General features: G+C 49.8%; 1 protein-coding gene and 1 long non-coding RNA gene across 7 annotated transcripts in view; one reads left to right on the top strand and one right to left on the bottom strand.

Annotated features, from left to right (window-relative positions):
* The window catches only part of CBFA2T2 (CBFA2/RUNX1 partner transcriptional co-repressor 2), a 57,526-nt gene extending 46,113 nt beyond the window's left edge, over positions 1–11,413 (bottom strand). For 2 of the 6 annotated variants that reach the window (XM_086853021.1, XM_086853031.1), the window contains exon 1: positions 6,825–7,002. Coding sequence is in view for 4 of the 6 variants with exons in the window: in XM_086852998.1 (XP_086709124.1) it covers positions 10,990–11,017 (28 nt within the window). In the remaining 2 variants the exon portion in view is untranslated. Of the gene's footprint in view, positions 1–6,824; positions 7,003–10,989 lie in introns of those variants that run through there. The other 4 variants (XM_086852998.1, XM_086853035.1, XM_086853000.1 and 1 more) reach the window with 4 other exon arrangements.
* Positions 36–2,301, top strand: LOC147650202 (uncharacterized). Its single transcript, XR_015277059.1, has 2 exons — positions 36–646; positions 1,176–2,301. It is a non-coding gene; the product is annotated as an uncharacterized LOC147650202 (long non-coding RNA).
* Positions 11,414–13,499: the final 2,086 nt, after the last annotated feature.

The following is a 13,499-nucleotide window of genomic DNA, read 5'->3' as shown; positions in this document are numbered from 1 at the left end:
AACCTATTTAAAGCCCTTTCAGGGTTGTAAGTGTTGTGTTTGTGGTTAATAATCTGCCCCCTTTGAGCCCAGGGAATCTGAATTACTCAGCTGGGCAGCTTTACACCGACCAGCCACCAAAAATCTCCTGAAGATGTGGAAAGGAGTGCTAAATCCAGCACAGGCTACCACTGGCTGCTGCAATGCTGGTACCTTTACAACAGCTGCATTTCTGACACACCAGCTTTGGGCTGCACCAACCCAGCCAGCACAAGAGCTGCAGATGTGACCAGGCTCCCTGACAGGCTCCAGGCTGGCAGGAGGCTCCCCTGGGATAGAGGAAGGAAGACCCTCATCCCATTCACTGCTGGTTTCAGACCTCCTGAATACTTAGAAATTCCCTTCTCTAGAAAAATATTTGACAAAAACTCATCCTCCAGGGAATGCCGTGATGAGCAGAACAAGAGAAATGTTTTTTAAGGGATTTTTACAGCAGTCATGTCAAGTAACACCTCTGTTTAAGTCAATACTGCAGTCTGAGCAAGCTTTTAGTCCAACAGTTCATTCTTTTTGGAGACTCCTTAACACTGAGCAGCAGTGTCATACAACAAGCTGGTTAGCAGTGCTGCTTCTGCATTTCTTTGCACCATTTTCCTCCAAGTTCTTGGTCAGTGATGGCAATATTTATATTAAATACACAAGGGTATATAGCTATAAATTACAAACTGGAGAGGCAGACAGTACATTAAAAAAAAAAAAAACCCAAACCCACTTCCCAGCAGGCTCCAGATATTTATTGTCACTAAAGCACCAGCAAAATAAGTTGTTTTTTACTTAGCAGTAATTTTCAAGTGACTTGAATTGAATTCTGAACTGTAGTCACACAGGAAAAAAAATCCATGAGAAATGCTCAAGGCCAGGTTGGAATGGGCTCTCAGGAATCTGGGATAGGGGAAGATGTCCCTGTCCACAGCAAGGGTTTGGAACAGGATGATCTTTAAGGTCCCTTCCAACCCAACCATTCTGGGAGTCTGTGTAATAAAATGATGGGGAAAGGGAGATAATTTAAGCATTAAATTAAATCTTGCAAGGCCAAACTGACAAGAATCAGTTCCAGAAAGCCTGCAGGGTCAACTTGTATTGACTATAGAAGATCCTTGTGCAAATTAAAAGGTTTCCCTGCCTGTTTGTTTCAGCATATGGGAAAGCTGCAAATTCATTCCCTGAGGTTTGCATGGAGAAGGCTGTTAAATGCCAGGACGAGTCTCAGGACTGGGATATTTGCATGGTAAGGAGTGCTGGAGGTGCAGCCTGCTGCCATTCTCCCACGTGCTCAGGAGTCAAGTCAAATCAAGCTGACATTTGTAACAGCCCCTCTCGGGCCTCCTTTCCAAACACCTGCATCCCTGTGTCTCCTGCTCCCCCAGCTCCTGGTTCTCAGTGCATCTCTGCAGGCAGCAGCTCACCATGAAAATGCAGAGTGCCTGTCTTCCTCACCCATGCAGAACTGCTAATCCCAGCAGGATAATCCTGCTTTAATGAGAAAACTATAGAACCTTTGATAAAGCATATAAATCTTAGAAAAGCCCTACTACAACATTCCTTAGTCTCTGGGACTGGATGACCGACCTCTAAAATGAATTTTGCATGTGTCTGTCTCAAGCTGTGGAAGGTAACACGTGGCAGGGAGAGCAAACTGCTCCCTCTTGTTTGCAAGACACCATAAAGTCTGTAACAGAGCCGGAGGCAAATTTCCCATGCCTCTGGACACGTGTGCCACTCCATCAACAAAATACCTCATGCTCTGCCTGCCAGGAGCCAGGGGACACTGTCATCTCCCACTCCTTTTCTCCAGCTCACAGCACATCTCCCCTAATGGGAATGGCCATCATAGAGCTGACCTGCCCCAAGTCAGTGGCTCCAAAGGTCCAGACATTTCCTACAGCCCAACAAAGCTGGGAGATGGCAGGAACTGCGTCAGAGCCAACCTGGGCTGCAGCACAGCTGCTGAGCTCCAAGATAAACTTTGGAGCCTCTGCCAAACTGGGAATCTGTGTCAGGTTTTGTATGACAAAAAAAATAAAAATAAAAAAAAAAAAAAAAAAAAAAAAAGATTTGAGAACAATTCCTCATTACAACTAAGGTGTAGAAATCCACAGACAATTTTTTCTGACCTCACAAGACCTTGCTCCAGCACCAGAGAAGAACCCAATGAATTGACATTTCAACACTTTCTTTTGCCCTCAAGTACAAACACACAACTACTGAGAAAAAGCAGTGATGCTCTGACCTGACATGACCAGTTGTGTTGAGGGATAATTCCTGTGCTGTATCAGTGACTGGAATTACCAGGGCTTTGCCAACAGCTTAATGAGATGGAAACTCATGCTCCCACTGCCAGAATTTGTTTGTCGTGCTATAAACTATTTAGATGCCCTGAATATTTTGCTCCTGTGTTATAAAACAGGTGTGAAGAGGTGCATCTCCATTCAGGGAGCTGCTGCTTGGAGCAGCACGGAGCTGTCCACTGGCTTGTCCTTCACCAAAAGGGGCTCTCAGAGCCTGGATGGGGACTGGGTCACACCTGCCCAGAGTCCACCTGGAGCTGGAGCAGCTCTGAGTGGTGCTGCCAGGTTTTCCAGGCCTTTCTGAGCCACCTCAGCCCAGCAGGAGCAGCAGCAGGACAGCAGAAGTGCAGTGCTGGTGAAAACTGAGGCAATTCTTACACATGCACATGGGAAAAGGGAAGATTCTGTGCCAACCAAATGATTTTGATTTTCAGTCTTCTGTGAGACTGAAGGCAAGAATTCCTGCATGGATCAGATCCTGGTCTTTGGTGCTGAGCTGTCCTTATGCCCCTAGGATAGTCATCAGCACTGATGGAGGATTAAAATGTGGTAAACAATGTTCAGAAGCAGTGACTGAGACTTTTGGAGTATTTTTTCTGAGCATATTTTACCATAAAAACATAACAAATTTCATTCCATCGATTTTATCTCAAACTTAGCTTTCTTAATTAGAAGTAGAGGGCTCGAGGGAAACTGCTGTAATTATTAAATGAGAAATAAAACCTGATGAACACAGTAACTGCAGTGACTGAAAAGCTAAGTAAAACTGGTAGAAGACAAATCAAGAAATATCTAAAAATCACCTGCTCAACAGTTTGTGTGCTCTGATAGTTATTTACCTATTCACATCCCCAAAGAGAATTTATTCTCCCTCTTGCTAAAATCAATGTTACACATGGGAAAAAAAAAAGGGTTGTTCAAGGAGACAAATATATCCAAGAAGAAAACAGTGAGAGAAGAACCTGCTTTTGGAGTACTGCAGTGCAAAACCAAGACTTTCTCTCAGAAGATTCCATCAAATTAACTTCTAGGTGCTCAGCATGCCTAGATAAAGAGGGAAAATCAAGCCTTCATGGAAAAAAATCATCCCCTGGGGGTATAAAAGGACACCACCAGTGTATTCTGGAATGTGGAAACTCAGGTGGGCCGAGGGCAGTAATCTGAAGTCAGGAGATTTGCAGCAGAGGGGTGAATAAATGGATGCAGGTGATCCACCCCCAGCTCCAGTGAGGTGTGGGAGTGATAAGAACAAGGCACTGGCCGTGTGTGCTGCAGCACAGCTCCTGACCCGTGCTGCTCCAGGAGTGGCAATGCCTCTCTGGAAGAACGTTCCTGAGGATGACACAGTTTCCCAGCACCACGTAAAGTACAGCGTGTCTCCTTACTCACCACGGAAGGTGATCCATCAGCATCTGTAGTGTGAACAGGGAGACAAACAGCAGAAGGAAAGCAAAGTGCTAGAAAGAATTCCTGGCTAGAATTTGCTGCTTTAAATCTTCCCATGAACACGGGCTGTGAGCTGCAGAACGACACACTCGCACCGGGAAAGCAAAATGGGTACAAGGCTCCCATCCAACTCAGATTTAATGGCAGAGAAGATAGATCTACTCTTTGAGAAAAATCCCAATTGTTGATTTCTATTTTGTCTGGCGATGGAGCACAGTATTCCTCCTTCCTTCCTGCCAAAAGTGGTGGAAGTACGATGTGCTTTAAAGTAATTACAGCAGCTCATCCCAGAAGTGGCTGCATTTCAAACGAGGCAGGAGATGCACAAGTGGGGAGTGGCTGCTCCCAGCTGAATGTTGAACCTGCCTTCAGACCTGGGGGTGAAAAGGTTCTCTCCAAAACAAACCACTGCATTTGCTTCCTATACCTGTCCAGTTTGTGCCCTTCTGGTCTGCCTAACCCGGCTGCACCTCCATGGATGGCTGGAAAAACCAGGGCAGCACAGCCCAACGTGGAACCCATGGGCAGGACAAGTGTTCCTACAGGGATTTAGCTTGACCCAAGTTTTTTGAACTGGTATCTCTCTGACTCCTCAGCAAAACTGGCAAACATTTGGCTGTGCCAACCCTCTACCCCGCTAAACACTGCAGTATTTGGAAGTGTACAGTATTTTCATTATTGGAATAACAGCCATAATTATACAAATAAAGCTATTACTATACTGGTCCTTTGATCATAAATAGAACTTAATGGATTTTATTACATCCCAGGAAGTGAAAGCTACAGAAGGAAAAGTATTGCTAAATGTGCTTTGCTACTACCTATCAATTTCTTCTAAACACTCAGCACTTAAGAAATACCCAAAGAAACACACTGCTCTCACTGAATAACCATTGCAAGTTCCCCTCTGAGCTCTTCCCCTTTAGCCAGCTCACAGGGGATGTTTCAGCAGCTGAAAATTAAAGGGTCACAATATTGAGCCTTCAGGTATCAAGTTGACAATGGAAATAGCAGCTGACACAGAAAGGGCTCCGCTGAGCACGGCGGTGATAATTCTGTTGCCTCGGAGCTGGAAGCAGCTCACTTACACAAAGTTTGTTATTTAACTCAGCGAGGAACGAAATAAAATGCCACAGCCATGGATTTATTCCTTTCACAGCCTCTTTCAAATCATACTCCACACCAGAGACGCGCTAGCAGTGAGTCTTTAACTCTGGCCGTAGTATCCTCTTAAATCCAAACAATTCCCTGTCAAGTGCTGGGGAAGGCAGCGGTGGCCTGAGCAAGGGCTGCCTGTCCTGCAGACTCTTCTGTTGGAGCCCATCTTCCAGAAAGCTTCACTGGAGCCAAACACCACTAGATGCCACAGGTCCATGAGCAAGTGACAACAAATCCGGGATATCCGACAGCCACCGGTCCAAGTGGCCTCATCGAGAGGGGCAGAACAAGGAGGACTTCAGTGGGGCAGCCTGATCTGCCAGCTTCCCACTCACCCTTGCTCACATAATCCAGGAAAAGCCATCTTGCCACCCCCGGGGACTCCCCACCTGGCCCCGCTCCGCGGTGACAGCCCAGGCCTGCTGCTATCTCCCAAACAGATGCATTTATTCTCCTGAGAGCCTCCCACGTCTTATCTGGCTGGCAGTTTCCAAACGTCGAGCGCCAAGTCCGGCTAAAACCACTTTAAGCTCTTTTAGGCAACAATTCCTGAAAGCGTTTTGGCAGGGGAGCAGGGAGGCGGTCCGGCAGCGGGGTCCCCCCGCGCTGTCCTCCGGGATGGGCACAGAAAGCAGCCCCTGCACCCCACTCCAGAGATGCTGTAAACAGGACCTGGCACAGGGATGGATGTACAGTTTACAGAGATGCCTTGCTTCAAGCGAATTTGCCTCTCAACACATGGCCAAACTCTCACGCAATAAATTAACTATTTGGCAGCCACCGAACTAGCGCTGGAGCCAAACCAATTAGGGTTTAATGTGATCCCAATTTCCTATTTCTGAGACGGGGGTCGGGGAGGCAAGGGGAGAAGAGGAGGGAGGGAGAGCAAAGTAAATCCCCTCCTGGTTTATAAATCCTTGCCAATCATCCCAGATAAACCTGTCACCCACAGCTCTAAATCTGTATTTGCACTCGCGTGCTCCGAGGGACGCGGTGGGAAAAGGCGCATCGGACGCAGCCAGCCTGACTCCTGACATGTGTTTTCCATACTTGGGAAATTCAATCATTTAAAAAATATTTACCAAGCTTTGTCTTTAATTAGAAAAACATGACGACGGATAAGGCGAGTTATTGTTTCCAAGCTAGAAATGTCAGAGATCCTCATGATGTCAGAAGATAAACCCCATCAGCGACCCGCGGACCCGCTGCCAGGGCCGCAAATGTTTCGAGGGATTTTTTTCATCTCCCCTCAAAGTTCAGTCCTTTCCAGTCACAATTCATCGGTGGCTTCTTGGCCCCCAACAAAGCTAATCATGAAGGAGGAGGAGATGGAGGGAAGGCTCCTGCAGCAGATCTGCCAGACGGATTTGTTTTAATGCAAACGAGCTCGCACAACAGGGGAGGAACAGAGGAACATTTGACTTCTTTGTGTTTTAACATCCTGACTCTGGTACCTCCCCTGCACAAGTAATTACCTGCCCTCAACTAAGATAAGCAAATTAATCTCATCTGCACCTGGAAACGCCGCAGGCCGAGCTGTCCCCATACTTTGAAAAAGTGTAAAATTAAGTTTCTGCTTAGCCAAGACCCAGGCAAATGCTCCCTCTCGGGAATACAGACACAAAATAATGCAGCCCACAATACCCACCTAAGAAAAGGAAGCTGCCTGTGCTCCAAGCAGATAACCAGGAGTTCTGTTTGCCCAGGACCCTACAGCTGTACCCCCCAGTACAGCCCCTGTTCCACCTCTTTTTGATCCAACACCTGTGGCCAGATCCAGAGAGGCTCCGCAGGCAGGATGCACAACTTTAAAGTATAAAGCAAATATTTGTTGGCCAGCAAACAAAAGATAGCTGGGATGTAATGAGCTGTTAGGCCCATTTGTGTGCTCACCACTCCCGTTAAGGCGACTGAAGAGTCTTTGCTGACCAGGTGAGGGTCAGGAAGGGTCCCTGGACTGGCTCCTCAGCGCTGCCAGGCTGCTGTGTGCCACCAGCCCAGTCCCACCAGTGCCAGTACCTGCTCGACCCAACCACCCCAAACCACACACCCCAATCACCTACAGCCTCCCTGCTTTATCTCCTTCAGGGCTTTATCCCCCCTCCTCCTCCTCCTGTTGCCTCCTGGCACAACAGGCGGGATCAAACACACACAAAGGCCAGGTGGGAGCGTGTCAGGTGATGGATTTGGAGGAACTTCCTGCTGCAGCAGCCAGGTGCACTGCTAGGAAGTGAAAGCCAACTCCCACGAGATCAGGAGGATTAAAAAGTATGGATAAGCAGGGAGAAGCTGGTACTGATGCAAATAAACTAGCCTATCTATCGAGTCCAATCTCACAGCAATAAATCTGCAAGCATTCACTAAGTATTTTCTGATTATTTTATATCCACAGGCAAAAAAAGGCTAATCCTGCATTTTCTATTCAAAACTGTTCCTGTAATGAGAGAATTCTGTAATGTTTTTGAAATATTTTTTCAGCAAGCTTTGAAGCATCACCTATGGCCCCAAAGCCAAGCCAAGAGCATGCCAGTATCTTGTGAAAACACCCTTGCAACCCAAGGCTGAGGGCTACTAGCAATGAGTACCTTAAATACCAACATAAATCTACACTAGAGAAAACCTCTGCCTGAACAGTCTGATCCTTTAAATTATCCCAAGTGTGAAAAGCACATCACTGAGGAAAACACACTTGCAGAATTTGACCTCGAGGTCCGAGTGCCAGAAAAGTTGCTACCTGCAGAAGTTAGTGCTGCTCTCTCATAAAATGGAGTAAAGGACATTTTAATTGACTTCCAAGGTCAGGGTTGATTAACCTGGAGTGCACAAACACAGCAAAAAATGATGTCCAAGATACCTGTGAAGCTGAATCAAACAAGGGTTTGAACACACTCAGGATGTGGCACAGAGATGGGAAGGTGACAGGGACACAGGAGAAGTTTTAAGCCCCAGACACTGGCTGGATAAATGTCCTCAGGAAGGTGGTTTTCTGGAAGAGTTCCAGTTCCACCCAATCTGGGTGGAAACCCTTCCCCTGGGACTTTTTATATCAGAGAGGGAGAGGTGGATTCGTGTCTCACCTTTTTGAGTCTTACAGTCACCTCCTTCTGAAGGGGAAGAGTTCACCTCTGGTTCTTGCCAGCACGAGGGAAACCTGAGCAGTTCCCCCCCTCCAGTGGCTTATGGCAGCCTCTCGAGGTGCCTGTGACTCCTTGGCAGCTCAGGATGACAGAAACTACTCAGCCCACTATTCCATTCCAGTCCTGCTTCCAACAGAGTCAACTCCACAAACTCTTCCCCAAGTACAAGTACTCCTTTCGATCCTCAGAGAACCTGCAAATCAAAAAACTCTTTTTCTTTCCTCTAACTGCTTTAAAATGTGGATTTATTTCACTCTCCTGAACACTGGCACAAAGGAAGAGGAACACCTAAAGCCTTTCATTTTACAGCATATGAAAATCAAGACTATGAGAGCCTTACATAAACACCCCAAAATTTCAAAGCATTCCCACATTTCTTCTTTTTTTCCCCATTGTTAGTTTCACACTGAGCACTGATCCATTCCTCTGTAACACACACCCAAAGAAATCAAGCAACCTCCTGACATTGCCAGGATCTGTAAAATAAAGCAGAAATCATCGGGCTATGCAGATAATTAGATTTATAAAAATTATGAGTCTACAGCTGATTACTCAGTTTCCTGAGACCAAAGATAAACCCCAACAGCGTTCTTGGGCTGACGCTGGGCCCAAGAACTGAGTGAAGTTTCGTGCAAGTGTTCACAGTGTTCAATAGCTGGCACTAACAGGGCATCCTTACCTGATCTATCTACAAAGGTGCTGATAAGTACAGCACAAATCTATGTGCTTATCTTTATAAAGCAGCTCACCAGGCTTATCCTTAGCATTCTCCAATGGATGCTGGGCCACAGACACATGAAACTGAATAAAAAACACTTTAGCTCCCACTGAGTCACTCCAAGCTTTCCCCTCTCCTGCCAGGGGCGGTGGCCTTGCTGTCCCTGCTGCCATGGGGCCAGTGATTGCTTTCTCAGTTCTGTCAGCAGGACCCAGATGAAAAGCCCTAATCACAGAATAACAGAGTGTTTTGAGCTGTGAGAAACCTGAAAGGTCACCTTGTTCCATCCCCTGCCATGGGCAGAGATACTTTCCACTGTCCCAGGCTGCTCCAAGCCCTGGCCAGCCTGGCCTTGGACACTTCCAGGGATCCAGGAGCACCCACAGCTTCTCTGGGCACCCTGTGCCAGGGCCTCACAGAGAGGAGTTTCTTCCTAATTTCAGACATGGTTTAATATTGTAAAACTCAACAGCCACGTACAGATCCATACGTTCCTGCCACGATGCAATAAAATACTCAACAACTTGTCCCATGTTGTACAAAGTGTCACAGCTGAGCAGAACCAGTTTCACATACCCACCCTGAAGCTCTGATGGAGGCACAAGATCCCTGTCTCCCTTAGCTTCAAATATTTTTAGCAGGATTTCAAGGGTCTGACTCTCCTCCCAGTGCTCAGTTGAGGGAAGCAGGGAATCTGACCAGTGTCTGGGAGCACCACGAGCAGACACACTGGGTGGGATTTGTTTCATCCAGCTCCTCACTGCCAAAGCCTCAGCCAGCTCTCCTGGAGTCCTCTTGCAGTCAGTGAAAAAGCCCAGGCACCTCCAGTGCGGAATTGTCTCACTCAGAGGGGTGTCTGAGACCGGAGAGATGAATCACCCTCAGCAGCGCCTGTTTCTCAGTGAGACTTCAAAGGGACCTTGGGGAAAGGAGATTAGGCACAGACTCTGGACAGCAGGGTTAAAGCACATGATCTCACCCGAGCTCCTTCTGTGGGGTCTTTTCTTCAGGGCTGACAAAATGAAGGGTAGGAGCCAGGTGCCAGGGCTCTCCAAAGCCACGTGGACGTGGAGCTCTCCAGGCACCTGGGACACCAGCTGAGTAAAGTCCACACGCCTTGACAGACTCATATATTTCCAATTTCCTTAAGGGGTAACAGCCTCACCCCAACATCTCCCCACATCCTGCCCTAAGCAGCACAATAAAGTATAAAACCACCCTCTGCAACTTCTGTCACTTGGTAATTCCTTCTCCATATCAGGAATGCAGCTTTCAGAGTGGTTTCCACATTAGCATCAGCATCTATCTTTACACTGCTTCCCTATCACACTTCATTTTAAAATTCTTGAATTTCCTGAGCTTTGGGATGTGCTTTTAATGGCTTTTCTCCCTTTCCTGAGCAATGGCTCATCCACAGAGTCACCCTGAGGCCACGATCCAGCCCATGGGTGCTGGACATTGCTACACACAGCCACCTCCGCTCTGTCCGGCTCCTCTCTCCCCATCCCGGGATGGCTCCGCTTCCATCCCCAACTGCGGACAAAGGAGCACAGGCCACCGAAACGCTCAGGAGGCTGAAACACGGTGAGAGGCACAGGCTAAACACGTGCTCTCCTGCCAACCTCGGGGCTTCCAGAAGGCACAACACTTCTGGCAACAAACCCAGGGTTTTGGGGAAAATTAATGTTAATGCAGCCGAAGATATCCACCTTGGCAGCTGCACGCAGGAGAGGGAGCTGGGACAAGCAGGTTTGTGCCCACAGGGCTCACTCGCACACAGGTGCCGGGTGCTGCCCACCCGAGAGCCTGCAGCTCGCAGGATGGGAATCACTCGTGCCCAGCTCTGCCCTGGCTATTTCGCTGTGGCAGGGCTCCCCGGGACACCTCAGGGACGCGTTTTAGTGTGGGAAGTGCCGGGAGGTGCAAACCCCTGCCCGAGCTCGGGCACCGCCGCTGCCGAGGGCCGAGCGCGGGGACCGCCTGTCCCAAAAGCCCCTCCAGCCTGCAAACCCCACAGAAAGCCGGCTGGCGGTCCCCGAGGCCCACACTTGGGGCCATGAACCCGCAGGCTGAGGAGCACACATTAACCAAAGGCACAGTCAGAGACCGCGATACGAAGCGCCTGTCCCCCGCCCCGCTGCGGGGCCTCAGCCCCGCTGCCCCCGGCCCGGCCTCCCGCCCGTGCCCCGAGCCCGGCTCTTACACTGGCAGCTCCCCGGGATCCCCACCATGGCCCGGATCCTCGGCGCCTCCTGCCCGGCCCTCGCCGTGACGAGCGCGGGGCGCGGCCTCCCCCGGCCCGCCCCGGGAGCCGGGCAGGAAGGGCGGGCACGGAGGCTTTGGGGCTGGGTTACAGCCGGGCTGTGGGCTCCGGCCGGACTGTGGGTTACAGCCGGGCTGTGGGTTACAAACAGACTGTGGGTTACAGCCGGGCTGTGGGCTCCGGCCGGACTGTGGGTTACAAACAGACTGTGGGTTACAAACAGACTGTGGGTTACAGCCGGACTGTGGGTTACAAACAGACTGTGGGTTACAGTGGGGCTGTGGGTTACAAACAGACTGTGGGTTACAAACAGACTGTGGGTTACAGCCGGACTGTGGGTTACAAACAGACTGTGGGTTACAAACAGACTGTGGGTTACAGCCGGGCTGTGGGCTCAGGCTGGGCTCTGGGCTCCAGCCGGGCTCTGGGTTCCAACCGGGCTCTGGGCTCCGGCCGGTGTAAGCTCTGGCCGGGCTGCGGCCTCCGGCCTTCACACCCCGCCGGCCACGTTCCCCATCTCCCCGGAGCACTCCACCTCCCCTCAAGGTGTTAAAATACCTGTATGCAACACCAAAGGTGGTGCAGTAGCTCTATGCCCCCAAAAGGTGTAAAAATACCTCTACACGCAACCCCAAAAGTGCTACAATACGTGTATACCCCCAAAAGATGTTACAACACCTGTACACACAGCCCCAAAGGTGGTACAATACCTCTACACTGCCAAAGCATGTAAAAATACCTGTACACACAGCCCCAAAGGTGGTACAATACCTCTACACTGTCAAAAGATGTAAAAATACCTGTACATATAGCCCCAAAGGTGGTACAATACCTCTACACTGTCAAAAGATGTAAAAATACCTGTACATATAGCCCCAAAGGTGGTACAATACCTGAGGATGGATTGGTTTGTCCCCAGCCCAGCTCCAGTGCCTCAGGTTGTGTAACCAAAGTGATTTTGCTCCCTCCTGGCGCTTCCCACATTCCAAGCCAACCTCTAAACCACATACACAAGGTCTCCCAGGGAGTCTTGATGCAGCCAGATATCCTTGGCAAAGGTGAGATGTGTTTCCACTCCTACAAGCTAAAGGTACCTCAAAACCTGGAAATGCCAGAGTCTGGGATCACGAGATCTTCACTAATAGCCTGAGACTCCTATTCAGGGTTTCTCAAGGCTGCAGCCTCATGGAATCCTGGAATATCCCTGAGCTGGGAGGGACCCCCAGGATCCCCCAGCCCAGCCCTGGCCCTGCCCAGACCCCCCAACAACCCCACCCTGGGCATCCCTGGCAGCGCTGTCCAAATGCTCCTGGAGCTCTGGCAGCCTCGGGGCTGTGCCCATTCCCTGGGGAGCCTGGGCAGTGCCAGCACCTCTGGGGAAGAACCTTTTCTTTATGCTGAAGTCCAATTGGCATCTGAAAACGAATCACAGCTTTCTTCCCATCCTAGAGGGATTTACCATTTTAGGTGTTCTCTGGGAAGCTGAAAATATGCCAGCTAGGTCAGGAACATCCCCAAAGACTTGGGATTAGCTGTAGGAGGAAGATATGTGCTTGTAAATTGGGTTATAGCTGGGGTTTCCCTTCCCAGCAATAAAATATATGTGTAGTTCTGGGACCAGGGCCAGGACCCAGTCTCCTGCCCTAGGGAGATGTCCTCACCAAGTCATGCTGGTAGCAGTGTGGCTATGGATGCCCTGCTTCAGCCTAGGAAGAGCTCACTGCAGTGAAACAGAGCTCTTGGGATGTGGCAGGAGATCCAAACTGGCTGCCCTAGAGCACTGTCCATGCCCTCAAGTCACTGCCTGTTTAATCAAGGCATTGAGACCTGTGAGCCCTCCTGGGGAAATGAGGGCACACGGGTCAGGGCTGCTGTTTCCAGTAGGACACAGCAAACTGGGTTTGACCTGCCCCAGCTCTGGGCTGGTGGTTGCTGGCAGCAGCCCCTGGGCAGCCCAGCCCTGCAGCTCAGCAGTGTTTCACTGCTGATGCTCAGCAAGCCACAGGCTCCGTTGGAGTTTGCTGGCCAGGAACAGGCATCTCTTGGGCCCAGATGTCCCAGGATGGAGCAGATCCAAATTTGCTCTAAAACCACTGGACCATCCATCCAGTCCCATTGTCTTGGTTTCAACTTTGTGGCTTTGCCTCCTCCCTGGCCCCTCTCTGCCAGAGCCCACATCCCCCATGCCGCTCTTATCTCCTGCCACGCTGGCTGCAGCTTGGCTCTGGCCTGTGTTTGTCACCACTTCATTTCTGTGTCATCTACAGCCTCTCTGGAGCCAATTTGACACCGGTGAAGCAGAAAGGGCCATTGTGTGGGGTGCTGATAAGGGCTTTGTTTTTATTTAGCTGGTCCTTAAAGGCCGTGAAGCTCCTTGGAGAGTGGCAGGCTGGGCTCCATCAGAGCCCACCGTGATGGGAGCAGCTTCCCAAGACACCTGAGTGTGCCAG

Source organism: Cyanistes caeruleus, chromosome 16 (assembly GCF_971803275.1).
Source record: "Cyanistes caeruleus chromosome 16, bCyaCae1.hap1.1, whole genome shotgun sequence".
NCBI lineage: Eukaryota > Metazoa > Chordata > Aves > Passeriformes > Paridae > Cyanistes > Cyanistes caeruleus.
The sequence above is the reverse complement of the archived record's forward strand: the minus strand, read 5'-3'. Positions and strand labels throughout refer to the sequence as shown.